Here is a 22,250-nt window from a genome sequence, read left to right as displayed (position 1 = left end):
GATAAGAAGGCTATTGATTTTTGTAGGCATATTTTGTGCTAACCATCTTAAGTTTTCTTAGTGTTTGAAGTAATTTTCTTCAACAGTTATCATAAGTCTTCAAATCATCTCATCTGCAGATATCGTCCAGATATTTAGATCTTTTTCTTTCTTCTGTTTAATTGCATTGGTAAGTACCTCCAGAACAAAGTTAGGCAACAATGGCAAAAGCAAACAGCATTGTCTCATACCTGACACTAAGTGGGGCACTTTTGTGGTTTTCCATGCTACATGGTGCTGACTCTTGAGTTGAAATAAACATATCTTATCATGTTCAGGTCATACAATTTATTCCTGTTTTAGTGAGCATTTATGTCAAGAATGGGTGTTAAATTTTTCCGGTTGCCTGTTCAGCATCAACGAGCAAGACTTACATGTTTTTTCTTTTGATCCGTTACTATGGTGGATTCTGTGAATAGATTTTAAATTTTTGAACTGTCTGCATTCCTGCAAAAACAACTCTACTTGGTTATGTTGTATCATTCTTCTAATGAACTTTTGCAGTCTGTCTGATAGTATTTCATTTAGGGCCGGGTGTGGTGGCTCACACCTGTAATCCCAGCACTTTGGGGTGCTGAGGTGAGAGGATTGCCTGAGCCCACAGGTTTGAGACCAGCCTGGGCAACTTGGCAAGACCTCATCTCTACAATTTAAAATAAAAAAAAATTAGCTGGACATGGTGGCATGTGCCTGTAGTTCCAGCTACTTGAAAGACTGAAGCAGAAGGATCACCTGAGCCTAGCAGGTTGAGGCTGCGGTGACCATGAGCATGCCACTGCACTCCAGCCTAGGCAACAGAGTGAGACTCCAACTCAAAAAAAAAAAAAAGAGCTGGGCTCGGTGGCTCAGCCTGTAATCCCATGCCTTTGGGAGGCTGAGGTGAGTGGATTGCCTGAGCCCACGGGTTCGAGACCCGCCTGGGCAGCGAGACCTCATCTCTACAATAAATCAAAAAATCAGCCGGGCGTGGTAGCGTATGCCTGTAATTCCGGCTACTCGGAAGACTGAGGCGGAAGGATCGCCGGAGCCCAGCAGGTCGAGGCTGCGGTGGCCGGGAGCGGCCACTGCACTCCAGTCTGGGCGACAGAGTGAGACTCCAACTCAAAAAAAAAAGAATTTGCTATTGTATATTTATTAGTTCTTTCATTTTTTAGTTTACTGTTTCATTGATCTCTTTTTATTCTTATTTTTTCTTTCTGCCTTCTTTAGATTTATTTTGTGTTTTGTCTGTCTTCTTGAATTGAATGCTTAATTTATTTTCATTCTTTCCATTTAATTAATGTATTTAATGCTATGAATTTTACATAAGCACATCTTTAGCCACATCTCATAGGTGTTCCTGTAGGTAGCCATTGTAGGGTGTAATCTAAGCTGCATGGTGACAGAGAGATACCAAAATTCAGTGACTTAAGAAAGACCAAAGTGTCTGTCTCCCTGTCACATTCCAGAGGTAGGCAGAGGACTTTGCCTAATCAAGGACCAGCTTCATCTTCTCTTATGACCCTGTCATCTCAACAATATTTTCCTCACTTGCATGGTTAGAGATGGTTCTCACTGGGTTCTAGTTCTAGCCCCTGTGAGGACAGAGAGAATGGGGACAATTTCTTTTCCAAAGGATGTGGCCTGGAAGTTACCCACGTTGCTTTTGCTCACATCCCGTTGGCAGGAATTCATGACATGACTACACTTAGCACAAAGGAGCCTTGGATGCAGTCTCTAACTGGACAGCTTTGTGCTCAGTTAAAAAATAGGAGTTCTGTATCAAGGCAAGAAGAGGAAGATACATCAGGGGAGAATTGGCAGGTTCTGCTACAAAAGTGTTTTCGTCATTGTTATTTTTTAGGTATTTTTCCATTTTGTTTTTTATTTTAATTTTTAAATGTTTATTACCTTATTAATTTCTAATTGTATTGCATTGTGATAAAAGAATATTGTACTGATTCTATTATTGGAAATTATAAATTTGTGGATGATCCACAGTCCTTTAAAAATAAAGTTTTTCTCTGTTAGTATATAGAGCTTGATATATATCTGTTAGATTTTATTACCTCTTAATTATTTAAGTCTTTTATACCTTTCTTAATTTTGCCCTCTTGCATTTTAGCAGGCCAAAAAACTTAAAGTCCTCTAATATTGTGTGTTGTATTTCTTTGTATTCCTGTACTTTTTATGAATATTGGTGCTCATTGTTTATATACTCAGGGGAAGGCCAGATCACTATCCAAAGTTTAGTGAATCTAGGCAATCTTGTTTGCCAGTTGTTGGAGGATACCTCGTTCTAGCTCTAACATTATATAAACAAGGAGGAAAGTATCCCATTCCTAGGGCTTGTTTTGTTTTATCCTAAATTGAATGGTAATGTTTTTCTTTAACCTGAGTGAATGTTTCTGTTTTTCACTTATTACACAGGTAATTCTGACTCAAAGGACAGAAGAGGTGAGCCACTCACCTTGTGTCTGTTGTCCCCTTTACACAGTGTACAGTATTCATCTGTGTTTCCTCTGGTCACAGTCTGTGGTAACCTTGTGCATCAGTGGCTATGTTGTTTGTTTACTTTCCCTTAAGTTATTCCCCCATATTAACCTCATTGAGAAGAATAATAGGAACAAGTACTATGTCCAGTATTTTTAAATGTAGATTACAGATTCTAGCAGCTATGATATATTTTAATAAGTAATAAAATAACTTTATCTTACTTTGTCATGTCACCTTGTTAATATTACCCTTTGGTGCTATTAAGCCATAATATCTATGCCACAAGTTATTTCTGATTTCTGAGCCACAGTTACCTTTAAACATTCTGGTTTTGTGTTTTTTCTCCTATCTATAAAATGTCAATCCTTTGTGGTTCTATATGGATTTTATGAATTTTCAGCCCTCTAGTGTAAAGTCCCTGTAGCCTGTAGCTTACGCTAGACTGCTAAATCCCAGAGAGCAGAAGTACATGGGCACTTATGTGCAGAAGTGGGACACATCTTACCTAGGACAACAGCAAGACTGCTTTAAAAGGACATGAAAGAAAGAGAAATCATCTAACATTCTAAGAAATGGTCATTGCATTTGGGTTTGGAAAATGTTACTTTGTGAAGCAGTATTTTTCATGATTTTCTGTTTTATTAAATCAGACTTTTAAAGTTTTTTCTGATTCCATTATTTAACCATGTACCATTTTCCCTGTGTAATAAATAATGGGACCTTTACAGGCTAATGAAGTTCCACTAAGAAGCATTTGAGTCAGAAAAGTAGATTCTCTGATCCTTTATGTGACATTTATCTGCCATTGTATTTGGTGGGGAACAGTGAGGTGTTACCATATGGTAGTACAGCACTCACTTTCCTGAACTCAGGATCAAAACTTCAGATTCATGCAGTGTCCTTGCTATTCAGATTCACTTACCAGACTCTCATTGTCAAATGTAGAACTTTCTAGGTTTATATTGCAATAGATATTTGTATTTCCTTCCTAAAACTACTCTTTTAACAGTCTTAGAATAAAGTCAAAGCAGTAGGCTTCAAGATGAAACAAGATCTGTTGATTCCTTTCTCTACTTCATGTGTATTTTTGTCATAATCAACCTTTTTCCTGCCCCAGATATTATACCTATTTTACCTTGCTAATATTTAAGTAGTTTCTATATTATGATTTAAAAATAAAATTACCTACAAAGCTACAGGAATTAAAATAAAATTACCATAATTATCTAGATTATTGCTAATTGTGACATATGAAGAGTTTACTAATATAATAAGCCTGTTTAAGTCAAAAGATAATTCTGTATAATTCCTTTTACCAAAGAGGAAACTGAAAAGGCATGCTAGTTACAGCAGTCTCTAAAGCCCCATAATATGATGATTTTGCCAGAGTAGATCTTTAAAAGTATTGCAGTAAATTTGGATGTCACATTTTAATTTTAAAACCAAATGCATTTTGAGAAATGGTCAACTGTTTGGAATTATAATTGGTTTGATAAGCTACTTATGTTTTATGCAGATAAATTAAAGGTTACAGGTTTTTATGCACTGACCTTTGGGGTACTTTTGAACAATAGTGGCGGGGGTTTTCGTTGTCAAAGCAGAAAGGAATAAAACAAGAGAGACAGGGAGGCAGGCAACTTTTCTTTCTCTTTTGAAGTCCAAGAAACCGGTTATTTTCTCAATGTGTATTATTTTTAAAATATATTCCAAGTTATCTTGGTAGAGCCAGCTTTAAAAAATTATGGTAAAATATGCATAACATAAACTTTACTATTTTAAACATTTTTAAGTGTACAGCAGCATTAAGTACATTTATATCATTGTGTAACTGTGCATCTCCAGAACTTGACCATCCCTAACTAAAACTTGTTACCTGTTCATCAATAACTTCCCATTTCCTCCTCTTCTTGATCCTGATAACCACCATTTTTTCTGTCTCTGAGTTTGTTTATTCTAGATACCTCATTTAAGTGAAATCATACAATATTTGTCCTTTTATAACCAGCTTTTTAAAAAAAAGTATCTGGTGTCAATTTGGGTGATTTGTGTAATATGTAGTTGTGCTTTAAATTCAGTCTGGTATTATCTACCAAGTGCCTCTTCAGAGGCATGATAACTGTACTCTCCCAATAGTTTTATGTATCAGTTTATTAGTTTGGTTCTAGAGGAAACAGGCTCTGAGATAGAGATTCGCATGCAACCTGTTTATTGGGAAAGTATTTTCTCTCTACAGCACCAATGAGTAAGTGAAGACAGTAGTATGGGGCAGTTGAAAGACATGAGATGCAGTGCCAATAGAGCAAAGGCCGATTCCACAGAAAGCTCTGGAACTGGAGTCAGGGTGGGGGTGTAGCCTTTCCTCTGGGCTAGGCTACTCTCTTAGGCCAAGGGAAGCTCCAGGGAAAAACGGCCCCTAACTCTTCCAGCAACTGGGGGAATGCGTTCTTTGAAGAGGGATCTGTAACATCCCGTATAGTTTCCATTAAGTCTGAACAAGAAACTGATGCATGCAGTCATTCATAGAGATTTTTTTCACCTAAGAAAATGCTGTTGAATAATTTATACTTATGTATATTAAGGCTAGGGAATGAGAGGCATGTTAGAGTATCTGAAGAAGCAGTATAGTGTAGTGGTTGAAAGTGTGGACTTTGGAGCTAAACTACCTGAGTTTGCATCCTGACCCTACCACTTACCAGCAAGATGGGCAGGTATTTAACTTTCCTGTGCCTCAATTCACCATTTGCAAAATGGAATAGAAACAGAATCTCCTTGAGTTGCTATATATGAGAGATGGAATCATATATGATGTTGGGAGCCGGCCACGGAGGCCCACCTGAGCGTTAGGGATCAGGGAGGGCTGTGGACCTCGAGACCGGCTCCCAACAATATATGAAGTTCTTGGGTCAGCACATAGTAATTCCTCAGCCAGTGTTGGCTATCACCATTGCTATCTACTATCACTGTCTCTCTGTTAAAATTACTATTAGATATAAGACTGGGAATTTCAGCTATTCTGTCAGAACTCTTAAAAACAAAGGCACTGACAGACCTCCACAACTGCAGATGTTAGGTAATCCTCTGTCTTGTACCTTTTAAAGAAAATGTTGGCGTAGATCCATTTCATCCTACATTTTATTGTAATAGTATAGTGTGGTTTTTTTTTTTTTTTTTTTTTGGTAATGGGATCTTCATGTGAAGACCTTATAACTGGTATTTGCTGAGCTGCAAGAACACAGGATAAAGCTGACTCTAACCATACTTTAAAACATTTTAGATGTGATCATTTGTATAACTGTTTTTAAAAATCAATATCTCTTCTTAATATTTATGAAAAAGGAGTCCTTGAGCACCACTATTCTAGAACTAGTCAGGATAAGTATTCTGCTAAACCCCAGAAACTCCTTAAAGTTTCTCAGCTCTCATTTCAGATCATCTGGATCTGCTACCTAAGACTTTCTCCTTCAGTCTTTCGCTAGAATTAGAGTTTTGAACAGGTTGACATTTTTGTTTAAAGAGGTGTTTTTGGATTATCCTAGTAGGCGGCATTCTTATGGTGAATTTCATATATGATGACTTTCCCTAAGCACCTTTAATAAAATACATTCAGAATTCATTTGGCACTTTATACGTTAAGGATTCAGAAGAACTATATATGTTTCTGTCTCCAGGAGGAAACACTAGCTACCTTCCTCCTTCCCATATTGCTTGTAGTTATCAACTCTCCTGTGGCCATAAACAATACTGCCTTCCTGGTGCTCATTCCATTCACTCATTCATTTAGTACCTTTCCTGACCACCCTCTTTTCTTTTTTTACTCTGCCTTATTTTTCTTTATAGCACTTACCACCAATATTGTGTATTTCTTTACTTACCTATTGTCTTCTTCCACTAGGATATAAGTTTCATAAGAGCCAACAGTTTTGATTTGTTCACTGCCACATCCTCAAGACCTCACTAGCACAAGTAGTTATTCAATATATATTTATTGAATGAAAGAATAAATATTGAGCTCAGGGATATCTGGGGGCAATATTGAATCCATGGCATAAAAAGTTTATTATTTAATGAACAAAATAACTAATGATCTTATCTAATGTGATATGGTTGTAACAGTAGATACATAGCATTAAGGAAGTACAAGAAAGGAGCGATTAATTTTATCAAAGGGAGCAGTCAGAGAAGCATTTACCAGAAAAAGGTGATAAAGCTAGAATTGTATAAGAGGAGAGATAGCATTTTAGATTAGAGGCTGGCAAACTTAGTCTAGAGTCAGATAATAAGTAATTTCAGTTTGTAACTATACTGTCTCAATTCTGCCATTGTAATTCAAAAATAGCCATAGGTATTATGTAACTGAATGAAAATGGCTATGTTGCAATAGAACTTTATTTACAAAAGCAGGCAGTGAGCTAGATTTGGGCTGTAGTTTGCCAACCCTTATTCTAGAAAAAGACCGACCTGAGCCTAGGAAGCTGGAGTGAGGTTCTCCGCTAGTGTATGAGCTTTTTGGATGCCAAGGCATCCATATGCCATTTATATTTTATATCAGGCACTTTATAAATGTTACCTCTTTAAATCTCCCATTAACGCTAAGAGATGGAGAGCGCTATTACGTTTCCATTTCTTTTTTTTTTTTTTTTTTTAAGAGACGAGGTCTTGCCAAGTTGCCCAGGCGGGTCTTGAACCTGCGGGCTCAAGCAATCCACTCACCTCAGCCTCCCAAGGCTCAGGATTACAGGCTGAGCCACCAAGCCTGGCTACGTTTCCATTTCATAAATCATTCTAAGAGATTGTTACACTACTAGTAAGCAGGGGAGGTGAGCTGCCTTTTTCTTATCCCTTTCTCCTTGTGTCTGCTTAGAGTTATCTCAGCCACTATCGTGTACTTTTTCTGTCTCCAGGGCCCACTCAGGAAAGGCTCTGTGGATCTAGTATACCTAGCAGTCATGTCCAGTATATAGACCCATTCTGATGCCAATTGTAACCAAACACAAAAAGACATTTATGAAGCAATCAGGGAAATTTAAACAGTAACTGAATAATAGTAGATAATACTAAGGAATTAGTATAACTTTTTTTTTTTTTGAGTTGGGAGTCTCACTCTGTCGCCCAGACTGGAGTGCAGTGGCCGCCCCTGGCCACTTCAGCCTCGACCTGCTGGGCTCCGGCAATCCTTCCACCTCAGCCTTCCAAGTAGCCAGAATTACAGGCATGCACTACCATGCCCGGCTGATTTTTTTATTTTATTGTAGAGATGAGGTCTCGCCAAGTTGCCCAGGTGGGTCTTGAACCCGCGAGCTCAGGCAGTTCACTCACCTCAGCCTCCCAAAGTGCGGGATTACGGCCTGAGCCACCAAGCCCGGCTTAGTATGATTTTTTTTTTTTTTTGAGTTGGAGTCTCACTCTGTCGCCCAGACCGGAGTGCAGTGGCCGCTCCCGGCCACCGCAGCCTCGACCTGCTGGCCTCCAGCGATCCTTCTGCCTCAGCCTTCCGAGTAGCCGGAATTACAGGTACGCGCTACCACACCTGGCTAATTTTTTGATTTATTGTAGAGATGAGGTCTCGCCTGCCCAGGCGGGTCTCGAACCCACGGGCTCAGGCAATCCACTCACCTCAGTCTCCCAAAGACGCGGGATTACAGGCTGAACCACTGAGCCCGGCTAGTATGACTTTTTAAATTGGATAATGAGATTGTGATTATGTTAATAATTCTTATCTCTTAGTACTACATACTACAGTAATTATGGTTGAAATGAAATGACATGTCTCAGATTTGCTTTAAAATATTTCAAATGGGGTGATGTGGGTATAGACCAGTGATTCTTAACTGGGGTGATTTTCCCCCCAAAGGGCATTTAGCAATGTCTGGAGATGCTTTGGGTCATGATAACCATGGGTTTGCTACTGATAATCTAGTCATTAGAGGCCAAGCATGTTGTTAAATATCCTACCAATATACATGGCAGACCCACATAACAGAGAATTATCTAGCCCACGGTGTCATTACTGTGATGTTGAGAAAATATATATATGCAGTTTGTCTTTTGTGAAAAAGAAAACCTCACTGGTCTGTATGATAAACTCCCCACTCTATATAGAACACTCTTTTTCCAGCTAGGTCTGGATGGGAAGACCCAGCTTGTTATTCGGCCTGTGGGTATACTGGCACTGGATTGACAGGCCTTTGGTTAATTGCTATCCTGATATCCTAAGGTCCACTTTCATCCCCAGTCCCTGTTGACTCTGAGCTTGAGGTATTTCTAGGCCCAGAGTGGTAGAAATAGTACATTTGTACATATTTTCAGCTGGATGTTCTTTGGCTCTGATTGATCTCTTCAGCCGTTGAGTCCCATCTGTTTTCTCTTCCAGAAATCTCTCAAAGTTTCTAGTCCACATATGCCACCCTTTGATACCTTTCAGATATGCTGTTGATTCATGAATATTTTTATATTTCTTCTATCATGTCATTGTGCTTTGGGGAAGAAGAGGGAGAAAATTTATGGATTCAACTCAGTGTCTTAAGCCAGATGTCTCTAATTACCTTCTTGTGTCTACACCTGATATACTGTCCTCAGTGACTAGAATTTAATAAAGACATATTTAATGGTAAATCACTAGTTCTTTTGTTCATTCACTCAACATAGTCCATTATTTGTTTAGTGCCTTACTATGTGTGAGACCCTGTGCTAAGTTTTAGATATACAGTAAGAAACAAAACATATGTAATCCTTGGTCTTATGGAGTTTATGGTATGAAGGAGGGACACTCATTAATCAACTACAGTCAAATAATATATAATTACAAAATGGGAGTGGTATTATCAAGGGAAATAACAGAATGATTGCTCTGTTGGAATAATATAGAAAAATAATAGCTAACATTGAACTCATATTGTGTGCTAGACACTGTGTCAGTAACTGATTTCCCAGAGATAATGGTCTGCTCTGTGGAGAATGAATTGGCAGGGAACAGAGACTTACTGTGATCCAGGTGAGAGTGCATAGAGGTTGGGACTACACTGTTGGCAATAGAGAACGGAAAAAATGCAGACAGGCTTGAAGTTTTAGGTATATCTCTAAAATATATTACTTGCAGCTGAGTTGGATATAGAAGATATCCACATTTTTTGCTTGAGGAACAGGTAGGAAAGAGTGTGAGACACTGACATGTGAGAAAAGGTTTTAGACACAGAAAGTTTGTGTTGCCTATGAAATTTAAAGTGGATGTGGCAAATAGGCATTTGAGAGTCTGGAACTCAAAAGAGAAGTCTGACCAAGCAATGCAAATGTGGGAATTGCCTACTTGTTTTTTGTATTTATAGTCATCTATCTGATCACATCAGTTAGATAGAGTGTAGAGAGGAGTACCAAGGACAAAACCCTGAGGAATTTCCACATTTAGAGATCTGGTATTGGAAGAGGAACAACTAGTGAGAGAAACTGAGAAGGAGCATCCAAGAGATGGAAAGAATATCAGAAGAATGCCATGTGGTAGAAAGCAAGAGAGGAAAGTGCTTCAAAGAGGAAGGAGTGATCAATCAGTTTGAACACCTATTTTAAGATGAATCCCACATACCACAGTATGTTTGATACTTGCCATCAGCAAAGAAGCATGTTATAATGTCTCCCATCTCTTTAAACCAAAATCAAAAACAGCTATCCACCCCACATCTCCCTCCAGCTGCCACTTTTCTCCTCTGCATACCTTAATGGTAAAAGTCCTCATAAAAGGATTGTGTCTCACTTTTCTGTCTTTATTTTACTCCATTTAGGCTTTCTCATCCACTACTCAACTGAAACCACTCATAAAGATCACCACCGATAGCTACCATCTTGTCAAATCCGGTTTTACTTCTCTGTCTCATCCTATTTAATCTGTTGGCAGTATTTGATTGGATTGACTACTCCCTTCTTGAAAAACTCTGCTCTTGGCTTCTGTGTCTACACATTCTGCTGGATTAACCTCCCACCTCATGGCTACTGCTTATGAGTCAGGTTAGCTGATCTTTTGAAAGAATGTAAACTCAGATATACCTCTCCTTTATTCAGAGCCCTCCAATTACATAATGTTTCTCATTACACTCAGAATTAAATTCATGCTAATTAACATAGACTACAAAAACCTAAATCTGCTGGCTCTTGCCCACGTCTACAGCATCTTATATCACACTGGTCTTTGTACTATTTCTGGAACCCACCAGGCTCCTAAGGGCTATTATGCTTGCTGTTCCCTAGAAAGCTCTTCACATCTTTGCATGGCTCGCTTCACATTATTTCGAAATCTGCACATGTTTAACATCCTCAGAGGCCTTCCCAAACCACTCTATTACTGCCCCTCAACCTATCACTTTGTTTCCTTACCCTGCTTTTTTCCTTCATAGCACTTGTCCCTGTCTGAAATTAAGGATTGACTTGCTTATGAACAGTATCCTCCTTCCTTCCCACAGAAATTAAGCTTTTTGTCACCTGTCTGCTTGATCACTTTTCTGTTCCCAGTGTCTTGAACAGTGTCTGGCATACAATTATTGCTGGCCATAAATACTTTTTATACAGATGCTGCTAAGATGTTGAATCAGATGAGAATTGGAAAGTTTCTGTTGGATTTGTCAATATGCCATTTGTTGGTATCCTGGCTGGACAGTTTAAATGGAGCACTTGTGAAGATATTTGCACTGAGTCAGAGTAAATAGATTAAGAAGAACCCAGAGGTAAGGAATTAGAGAAGACAGACCAGACAAGTGTTGTGAGAAGTTAGTTGAGAGGAGAAACATGGGACTAGTAGTGACTGGTGGAGGATAATTGGGTCAAGAAGATAAGTCTTAGCCGGGCTCGGTGGCTCAGCCTGTAATCCTGCGCCTTTGGGAGGCTGAGGTGAGTGAATTGCCTGAGCCCGCGGGTTCGAGACCCGCCTGGGCAGGCGAGACCTCATCTCTACAATAAATCAAAAAATTAGCCAGGCGTTGTAGCGCGCGCCTGTAATTCTGGCTACTCGGAAGGCTGAGGTGGAAGGATCGCCAGAGACCAGCAGGTTGAGGCTGAGGTGGCCGAGAGCGGCCACTGCACTCCAGTCTGGGCAACAGAGTGAGACTCTAACTCAGAAAAAAAAAAAAATCAGCCGGGCGTAGTAGTGCGCGCCTGTAGTCCCGGCTACTTGGACGGCTGAGGCGGAAGGCTCGCAGGAGCCCAGCAGGTCGAGGCTGCGGTGGCCGGGAGCAGCCACTGCACTCCAGTTTGGGCAACACTCCAACTCAAAAAAAAAAAAAGAAGTCTTTTTGAGGTGACAGTAATGAATGTAATCCAGGGGACATGTGACAGGATTGACCTTTACATGGGAAGGACATGTAAAAATGGAAAATAAGAGATAGAAAAATGGTGAAGATAGCAGCTTACACTGGCTGTGTAGTTACTGGTTGGGGTGCAGGGGATAAGAGTGGAGGAGGATGAGTCAATACCTGGTCAGTTACTTGAAAAACGAGCTAGGTAATGGGTGAAGGGGAGCCAGGCCCTTTGGAATGTCTCAGGGTTGCCATGTCTCTAAGCCAGATGTTACCATAGTTGGAGTCCTGGCCAAAGGTGGCTGAGGGAGCAGGGTATGGAGAGAGGTAGAAAGAAGCACCCAGCAGTTTTTGTTACATGGTGCCTAAGGATCTAATAATGCCTCCTTGTTTTAATCAGGAACAATATTCTCTACACCAGGAAATCATCTGGGTTTATGACAGAAAAATTCTTTTTTTTTCTTTCCCGTCTTCCTCCACATGGAGCCCATTGGGACTAGGGAATAATACAGTTTTGGTCCTGCACACCCAATTTGCCATCAGAATTGGATGTGTTGTATGTTTCCAAATATTTTAGTACTTTGTATGTGCCGAGTACTGTTTTAGGCTCAAAGGATATAGCAATGAATAAAATAAAGTCTCTACCTTCAAAGAGCTTTTATTCTAATGCAGAGAGAGAGTATATAAGTCATAAATGTGTGATGTGTCAGAGGTGAGGTGGGCCTGTCACCTGTCACTCTGGGCCCTGTACTTCCTCCCCACCTCACCCTAGTAGCCCTGGGCTGGCAATGGGAGGTGTACACTCACACTTCCTTCTCTGTCTTATGTCCTGCCTTCTATAGATGCACCTTCTTCTATATCAGGGTGAACCCCTGAGCAATTGAGTTGCCCCCTCAATTGTGTAAAATGATAATGACTTGTTCTGTTCTCTTTATTTCAGATGAGACGCCAATTATTGCGGTGATGGTGGCCCTGTCCTCTCTGCTAGTGATTGTGTTTATTATCATAGTTCTGTACATGTTAAGGTGAGCATGCTAATAGTTCTGCTTTCTCCTAGACTCTGTTTTAATACCCCAGTGTCCCAACAAGCCCACACAGTCTAGAAGACAGTAAGGTAAGAACAATGACTAGGATAGAGGGGGAATGACTCATGATAGTGCTAAGATTAAAATTCTACTTAGAAATGGTTTTAAAGCTCTGCATAGTCTTTCTTTTAAGCCCTAGCCCAGGCCGGGCTTGGTGGCTCAGCCTGTAATCCCAGCGCTTTGGGAGGCCAAGATGAGTGAATTGCCTGAGCCTGTGGGTTCGAGACCCACCCGGGCAACTTGGCGAGACCTCATCTCTACAATAAATTTTTAAAAATTAGCCAGGCATGGTAGCACGTGCCTATAGTTCCAGCTACTTGGAAGGCTGAGGCGGAAAGATCGCCGGAGCCCAGCAGGTCGAGGCTGCGGTGGCCAGGAGTGTGGCACTGCACTCCAGTCTGAGCAACAGAGTGAGACTCTGACTGAAACAAAACAAAAGCAACAACAACAAACAAACAAAAAAAGCTCTAGCCCATCCACTTAGCTTCCATCTGTCCGAGCCCAGTCCCCCAACTTCAGTTCAACCTAAAGTGCAGAGTGGTAGTTTGGAAATGGAAATAAAAAGTCACAGTCTGTGCTATTAGTGACAGATGTTTCAGGATCTTCAGATCTAACCCTATTGAAGCATTCCCTAAAAGAGCCCCAGTGAGATTACATGTTCAACAAAAGCCTACTTTAGTTCTAGTTGGGACTTTGTCCCCAAATCCCTCTGGAACCCTAGCCGTGGCATGCTAAGCTGAACCGTGTGAGTTATAGGATTCTTTTTTATGACCTTTCAGGGTCCTCTAGACATTACTGCTAAATAGTGAGCAAGAAGAGAAGAGGGTGGCACATTTGTTCTCTTCCTGCTCTAGCTACTGCCCTGACTAATTGAGTTTAGCTCTGCCTTATCTTTGGCTTAACCTATTCTGTGCTCCCTCTGTTCTTCTACAGAGATAAAGAAAGGGCAACCTTGTTTGCTCCCTGCAGGTTTGTAGGAGATGGGTTTGCTTCCATCATTCTGCCAGAGACTTGTGGCCAGCCCTGTACCTGCCCAGTCTGAAGCCCTAGGCTTCTCTCTGGGGCTCCCAGGCTACACTGAGGAAAGACCAGGACTTCTGTTTCATAAAGAGCTTCTTGTCTCCTCCCACTGTATTCTACTCACCATTTGCCCACCTTGTGTGAATGTGCCTCTAGTGGGTCCTGACACTGGGGCTGCACAGAGTCAGAATGTGCTGTTGGTGTTCTCTGGGTTATGTTGTGGTGTGCTGAGGGTAAGCAGTAACATCCTGAGGTTCTCAGTCACCACAGAACACAGCTGCCTCAAGATGTGCATGACTTGTCTCTAAAGAGCCTGACTGTCTAGTAAAGGAGATTTAGAAAGGCTGAGATGATAAAAAGGAATACAAAACCAGTGATTGCCTCTCTCATTTCTGTGCTTGGTTGTTCACTGTGAACATTTTTTGATTAGGTTTAAGAAATACAAGCAAGCTGGGAGTCATTCCAATTCTTTTCGCTTATCCAACGGCCGTACCGAGGATGTGGGTAAGGCTTCCCTTAATGGCATGGGAAATCTTCATGGGGAAGAAAATCAGGAAATTTAAAGGTTTCCCCCAATCTTTTAAAAGAAAACAACTTAAAAAGGGGCGGGGGAATACTTGAAGAATACAACTCTAGTTCTTGGAGGCTTATTCCATGAGGTAAAATTCCTAGTTTATTCTCCAGAAAAGAGGTGGGGTCATCAGGGCACCTGACTGACCCTCCCCCTTGTGCACTGCAGAGCCCCAGAGCGTGCCACTTCTGGCCAGGTCCCCAAGCACCAACAGAAAGTACCCACCACTGCCTGTTGACAAACTGGAAGAGGAGATTAACCGGAGAATGGCAGACGACAATAAGCTCTTCAGAGAAGAATTCAATGTGAGTTCTTTGTTGAAGCTGATGTGTCAGCATGGAGGAAGGCAAACATAAGGTTAGGCCTTTTGAGACATGGGGTAAAAAACAGATTTCTAATGCTTAAGATGTGAGAAATATTTGACCAAGTTTATTTGACTCCCTTCCTGTCTGATCATAGACAGGGAATAAGATTTATCTCTCCTCCCTCATCTACCCATCCATCTATCCATTCATTTATCATCACATCTATTACTTCCTTTGTTTAGTAAATACTTATCAAGCATCTAACACGTGCCAGGTAGTATTCTAGCTACCAGGGATTTGATGGGTAGCAAAAACAGATCCAGTCCTTCCCTACTCTCAATTCACTGTCCAGTAAGGAAACCCTACAAACATGAACAAAAATAACTATATAAGTTCAAACAGCAATATTGGGCACAAAGGACTAGTGCATAGTTGTAGGAGCCCATATTAAGAGGTGGCCTTTTAGAGTTTAGAGTGGGAGTGTCAGAGTCTAAAGTAAACAGTAGGAGAAGATCAGTATGGAAAATGAAAACCATGGCAGACTAGAGGGCACAAGTCTGGTCTTGGATACTTAGATTCATATTTTTCAAAACGCCTTCAAGGAAGAACATGTTTGTAAACCACCAGTTGGTGATCCCAGCCCACCAGTTCTGATTCCAGGTCAGAAAATCTTCCCTGAATAAATGATATTTTAATTGATACCTAATCATACGTGAAAGTGGCAGGAAGCGGGGGGGAGTGAGGAACATTCTAGGCACTGAAGATAGCAAGAGCAAGTTGTCAGGAGTGAGAGAAGGGCACATTCAAACAATTAAACAAAGGTTGTATGTAGCTGAAGGGCAGAGTTTCAAGGGAGTAGTAAGAGATGAAACTGAAAGAAGGCTGGCAAGACCATAGATTGTGAGAAACAGAAAGCCAATAGACCAGCCAGATTTGTATTTTGAAAGGATAACTCTGGCTTCTTTATGTGGAATAGCCCATGGGGAGACCAGAATAGTTGCAGGGAATGTAGTTAGGGGCTGTGGCAGTTGTTAATATCAGAAGTGCTGGTAGATTCACCTAAAGTGTTAGTGATTAGGGAGAGCAGAATGGATTTAAGAACATATAGGAGCAGTTCCAGAGTTGGTTTACATCAATTCTGGCATTGCTGAACTGGCAGTTTCCTTCACATCTTTCCACTAGGCCATGTGTCAATTTCATCATGTAGGTAGTCTCCTCTCATGATGCCGAATGGGTTCCCCAGTTCTGGGAATCACATGGAGCTATAACAAGGTCCAGTGGGAAAAGGATGACTATTTCTTCCTTTTATCAGTGAGGAAAATATTCCCAGAAGCTTGTGGAGACTTTCCTTGTCACATGTTCTTTCTTAAACCAGTCATGAACAAGGGAGAAATAGGGTTAGCTGACTGAATAAAAGCAATCCAGATTATTCTAGGTCACATGGGAATGGGCAGACAACTTCACAAAATAGGAGATCTGGTAAAAGAGGAAAGGTTATTGGATGAGTAGATCAGTACTCATATTTGCCCAACCATTGAAGATCTTATGAGAGTGGAGAGTGATGTAGTCAGATTTGCATTTTGAGAAAATCACTGACTACAGTACAGAGAATACGTAGAAAGGAAGCAAGAGTTGGAACCATTTGCCAGACAAGAGTTAATGGAATAGCTTGTATCCTTTTTTCTGGCTGTTGGAAAAACAGCATCGTTTAATATTAATTATTGATTGAGAGCAATTACCACATCCCACAAGACAGCACCCCAGCCTCAGCACCATAGCTGGGTCTGTGATAGGCATTGTTCTGTTTTGTAATCTGTAATACCAACTGCTTCTGGGTGATGGAGTGTGTATCCCTTGCCATACTTTTTTTTTCTGTGAAGTGAATTCTTTGTTTGGAGGTAATATTCCCTGAGATCCCATGATAAGGCGTTCCAGTAAATCCTCAGATGGTGGTGATGTTCCCGATAAGTACATTCAGGCAGATATTGTGGTGAGAGCCGTTTGCTCTACTACCATGGCAACTGTGTTCATGAGTTCATTGAGCCTACGTTTGGGGTAGTGAGAGAAAGGGCTGACCATCATCTCCTGTGTTCTTAGCAATAAGTGCTGTCTGGTCAGCGTTCACATGGAACATAAATATCTTCTATCTTTCTTGTGTTCCAGTTATTCACTACCCAGAGAATGGTATAGATCCTGACCTCCAGTGAGATAAATAGTATGACATCTTGCTTGATGTTCTCTACACTAGGATTTCTTTTTTATACTCATCAGAGCCATCGCTTAAGTAGGTTATCCCACAGCAGTCTACTTCCAGCATGGGCCAACATATCTCACCAAGCCATTTGTATACCAGGCTGAACTTTTTTCTTCAGTCAACTGTTGATGTCAACAGGAAGTCAGAAGTGTCCATTGAGTGAGTGAGTTGTGTAGCAGGCATTTCATACACCTCACTTCCAGCTGATGATGTGTCCAAATTTATGGCTTATTGGATCACATAATGCCTAGCTTATGATGGAGAGTTGAACTCATTCAACTAGTGATACCTGGTGTCCCATGGTCAGGCTTATAGCCCACACTCCAGAGCCCAGTACTGTACTAGAAACATGGTCTTGCTGACAGGATCATGATTTTGTCCCCATATCCTAGTTTTCCATTATGATTCACCTGTTTAGTCTTATTGAAAACACTTTAGGGCCCCATAAATATCTAAGAGCCTGTTTCTCCATGATCTAGATTAGCTGGTGAGCCTTCTCTTTTCAGATCATTTATAAATGGGTCAGAACAGGATATAAGCATATAGTAGTATAAACCCAAATGACTCAGTAAACATTGCTCCTCCTTAGTGGGGGAGGATTGGTGGAGCAAGTAGCAGCAAGCTATCCTTTATGTTGTGGGAGGAGATACTTTGGAGTAGATAAGATATCCTGGAATGCTGGAGGTGTTGCCTTCAGAAAACTTGGCTGAGGTAGCAGGCCACTGTATTTTTATGTCTAGCATGTACATCTAAGATACAGTGCTCTGTATCTTAGATGCTCTTTAGTTTCTGTCAGCTTGATGTCATCAGAATAGTTGTCAGCATGATGTCCTATGACATAGATAAAATCCTGATGAACTAGATCACAACACAAAAAAGTCAAGGTGACTTTTTACTGATGTTGCTCCTGCTATGAGAGAGGGAAACCGCTTCAGGTAGTCTGCACAACTTAAAAAGAACATGCATTTGCCTCCATTAATAACAATACTCTCACCAGGCTTGGTGGCTCTTGCCTGTAATCCCAGCACTTTGGGAGGCAGAGGTAAGAGAGCTGCCTGAGCCCAGAAGTTCAAGATCAGCCTGGGCAACTTGGCAAGACCTCATCTCTACAAAAAAAAATCAAAAAATTAATTGGGCATAGTGGCACACACCTGTAGTTCCAGCTACTTGGAAGGCTGAGGTAAAAGGATTGCCTGAGCCCAACAGATGGAGGCTGTGGTAGCTGTGATGGTGCCATTGCACTCCAGCCTGGGCAACAGTAAAACTCTGACTAAAAAACAATGCTTCTAGCTACCAGGGGTTATAAATCTGCCCGAAGGAGTACATCTGAAAAATAAGGTTGGGTGCAGTGGCTCACACCTATAATCCCAGCACTTTGGGAGGCCAAGGTGAGAGGATTGTCTGAGTCCACTGGTTGAAGACCACCCTGGGCAACTTGGTGAGACCTCCTTTCTACAATAAATCCAAGCCAGGTGTGGTGATGTGTGCCTGTAGTTCCAGCTACTTGGAAGGCTGAGGCAGAAGGATCGCCTGAGCCCAGCAGGTCGAGGCTGCAGTGGCTAGGAGCGTGCCACTGCCCTCCAGCCTGGGTGACAGAGTGAGACTTCAACTCAAAAAAAAAAGAAAAAGAAACTGCAAATCTGCAGCTCTAACCGATTCAGTTTACCATAATCCCTTGACAGTCTTAAAGACTATCAGTCTTTTATACTAGTTTGTTTGGTGGCTTGTTGGGAGAGGTAGTAAGAAATGTGAGAATAGCTAATACTAATAGTTTTTGAGCACCTACTTCATGCTATTACTAAACTCAGAGATATAAATGGATTCTCTCATCACTGTTCTACAGCTTTTTTTTTTTCTTTTTCGTTGTAGCAAGAGTATCTTACAGCTTTTAAAATCTTGTGTAACACTTAAGATCCTGTGACTCACCCAGGGACTTAGTGTTTTGGTAAAGAGATATTACTGCTCTGGGAACTTGCACTTACTCTTTCTGTAACAGTCCTTATAAGGAGTTAAGGGATCAGGGTGGACATTTTGTAGCTTCTAATATCAAGTCAGTTTAGGAAGCCAAACTCTTTTATCACCTAACCTGTAAAGGCTCTGTTCTAATTAGCATATTATAATGGCATTCTGGGTTCCCACAAATTAGTTAGCTCAAGGTAGAACCCAGCAGACTCTAAAAGATAAACTTTCCTTTACCTAGTGCCTTCTTACCATGAAGTTTCTGCAGATTCATAGGGAAAGATGAGAACGAAGTTTCATGGTATATGAGTGTTGATGTCCTATGACTGGGATCTTATTTACATTTTCTTCCAACAATGGTCTCTCACTTGTTGAAGGACTCTGGGTCTGTGAAATGACCGAGGCCTGGGATTTAGATGAGGACACCCTTTCTCTAGCATGTGGTCCAGTAGGCTGCCTAAACTGATCCGTGCTAGCCACCTCCCATTTCCATTATTGGGAACTTCACAATGAATTGGTCACATAAACATCTGAACCCTGATGACCATGGCCTCCAACACTCCTTCCAACTGACAAAACCATGTATCCCATTTTGAAACCAGTCCCTTCCACTAGTGTCTCACTGTGGTGAGGACATCCAGGAAAGCACTTGGATTCCAATGCTTTCCTCATCAATGTACACCCTCCAGCAAGGCACGTATTGTGGGTCTCATCAAAGACACACTGAAGGCATGAGTAGAACAATTAAGCCTTTAGAGTCTATATACCACTCTGATCTCTTCTACTTTTTGCCAAGGATTTTCTGGCTTTTCATTATCACCTAGCCGAAGCCAACATACAGTCCAGGTTTCTACTGGCCAACTTAGACCAGCATTAGAACCATGGCCAGCTACCTGAACTATTGCACTACCTGTAAAAGTTCAAAAATGACCATACCATAATTAGAAATATAGCCTTATTCAAAAGTTATGCTCTCCCTTCTTTGGTAACTTCCCCAAAATCTATATCAACAACTGTTCCTATAATTTTTAATGATTCAACTTGGTGAATTCCTGCAGTTTCTTTCAGGTATTTATTAGGTCTTTGCTTTTCTACCTTATTTATGTAGTCTACTCTTTTACCTTCAAGATTGTGTTATGCTTGTGTCCTGATTATCCATAAACAATGAGACCCCAGTTGTGGGACAGTTTTCATTGTGAAAACAAGATGCAGTAGAGAACATCATTGGGGTTTTTGGAAGTTAGCTTTCTTCAAGTCCTCTGTTTGCTTTCATTTTTCGTGTTTTTGTAGAGATAAGGTCTTGCTATGTTGCCCCAGCTGTTCTTGAACTCCTGGGCTCAAGTAGTCCTCCTGTCCTGGCCTCCTAAAGTGCTGGGATCACAGGCACCTGGTCCTTCTGTTTGCGTTTGTCATCATTTCCGTTGTCTCACTTAAGCCTTATCTTCACATGAGGAACACAGGAAAGATGTGAATTTTATTGCCATTAAAACTTAGCAACCAACAAAATTCAGAAATCTTAACATTTGGTTTAGTAAAATGCATACATAGAAATAGAAAGGCCCTGAGATTTGTACTGTTGTTTGTAGGTAAGCATTGATGTTGGAGTTGGGCTTTTTCTTGTTTTGTTATTTAATGTTGTCAGAAGTAATCCTACTCCTTGGTTTCAACATTTGTAATCTCCTTTTAATTGGGATGCCCCCACCCCTTTACCATCAGCTAGAACACAGCACAGGTAATTGTAAGCAGTAACTAAAGTAGTGGTTGTGCGTCTGTGAACTGTCAGTGGCTTGCTCTTTCCCACCCTGGAAATTGATTGACAGTTTCTTTCCTTCCTTCTAAATCCAGTAACAGGTTCACATCACCCAAATTTTCCCCAACAGTGTCTCAATTACAACCCACTCTGATACTAACTGCTAAATCAGTTGAGGCCCTTTAGTTAAAAACAAGAGAGGTCAACTCAGCTAAATTAAGCAACAGACAAACAAAACTGTCAATTGGGAAGACACTAGGGAAGTTGGCAGAATTAAAAGATGTGTTGGAATTCGGGCAGAGCAGACAATTGTTGGCTCTGGGACCCTCCTAGGGAAGCTCCTGCTTCTTCCTAGTTTTTAAAATCCTGGGAAAGAGAATCTGATTGGCCCAGCATGAGTCAGGTATGACTGTGCTTGGACCAGGCAGCCCTGGCGGGGAAGAGGAGGAGTAACACATAGGGCAGATAAACCAACTCATGCCTACTATCATGGAGTAATACTTATTTATTTATTTATTTAATATCTATTATCAAATAGGGAAGGCGTTTTTAAGCTATATACAAGATTCAGATGCCAGGATGGAAAGATTGAAAGACAATAAATATATTAAAATGTTAAACATCTCTGTGACAAATGATGCTATAAGAAAATGGCCAACTAGACGAATCTGCTGTAGGTGGACAAATAATTTTTCATAATATATAAAGAGCTTCCATAAACCTGTGAGAAAAGGGTAAACAATCCAGTAAAGAATTTGGCAATTTACGGAAGAAATAATATAATACAAATGGTCAATAAACATATGAAAAGATCAACTGTATTAATCAGGGAAGTATAGATTTAAGCTAACCATTATTTTGGACCTGTTAGATTTGAAAATTTTAAAAGATTGGTATCAAATGTGAGCAAAAGTATGAGGATACAGAGACTCTTCAAGGTGGGGGAGTTAAATGGTATAGCATTCGAGGGATGATTTGGCAGGACTAGTCAACAGTTAAATGCTTGTGCTGTCTGACCTAACTTCTGGGAGTTTAACAAAAAAACCCCTCATGTACAAGCATGTATTTGTACAAGAATGTTCATGACAGCATTATTTGTAATAGCAAAGGAAATAAAATACAAAGCAAGTATCTCTCAAATAGGGTGGCTAAATGATTTCTTATATCCATTATGAAATTCTATAATGTCATTAAAATAAATATGTTCCCATAGCTCTCCAAGTCATGTTGTTAAGTGAGAAAACATTATACGTGGTATAATTCCATATTTGTTTTCAGAAGTTTCTGTGTATATCTTGTGTTTACATTTTTTTTTAAGTCTGGAAGAATACTATGAACTGTCAACAGTGGCTGCCTACAAGGAGCCTGGAAGATAAAAGAGACATGATAGAGAGCTCTGCTTTCTCTGAATTATTTCACTTTCTTTTACAACAAGCGTATTATTTTTATAATATTTTTTAAAGCGGGATTTTCAATATGGGAAATAAAACTAATGGACCTTAGTATTCTTTACTGGA

General features: G+C 40.5%; 1 protein-coding gene across 3 annotated transcripts in view; it reads left to right on the top strand.

Moving 5' to 3' along the window:
• The window catches only part of PTPRA (protein tyrosine phosphatase, receptor type A), a 108,145-nt gene that overhangs the window by 48,580 nt on the left and 37,315 nt on the right, over positions 1–22,250 (top strand). For 2 of the 3 annotated variants that reach the window (XM_021707524.1, XM_008047987.2), the window contains 4 exons: positions 2,449–2,475; positions 12,730–12,814; positions 14,325–14,398; positions 14,634–14,770. In XM_021707524.1, the coding sequence (XP_021563199.1) occupies positions 2,449–2,475; positions 12,730–12,814; positions 14,325–14,398; positions 14,634–14,770 (323 nt within the window). The remainder of the gene's footprint in view (positions 1–2,448; positions 2,476–12,729; positions 12,815–14,324; positions 14,399–14,633; positions 14,771–22,250) is intronic. The other variant, XM_021707525.1, reaches the window with a different exon arrangement.

Source organism: Carlito syrichta, unplaced genomic scaffold (genome assembly GCF_000164805.1).
Source record: "Carlito syrichta isolate Samal-C Ts95f unplaced genomic scaffold, Tarsius_syrichta-2.0.1 Scaffold120447, whole genome shotgun sequence".
Classification (NCBI taxonomy): domain Eukaryota; kingdom Metazoa; phylum Chordata; class Mammalia; order Primates; family Tarsiidae; genus Carlito; species Carlito syrichta.
Note: the sequence above shows the minus strand (reverse complement) of the source record. Positions and strands in the feature narration are given on the sequence as shown.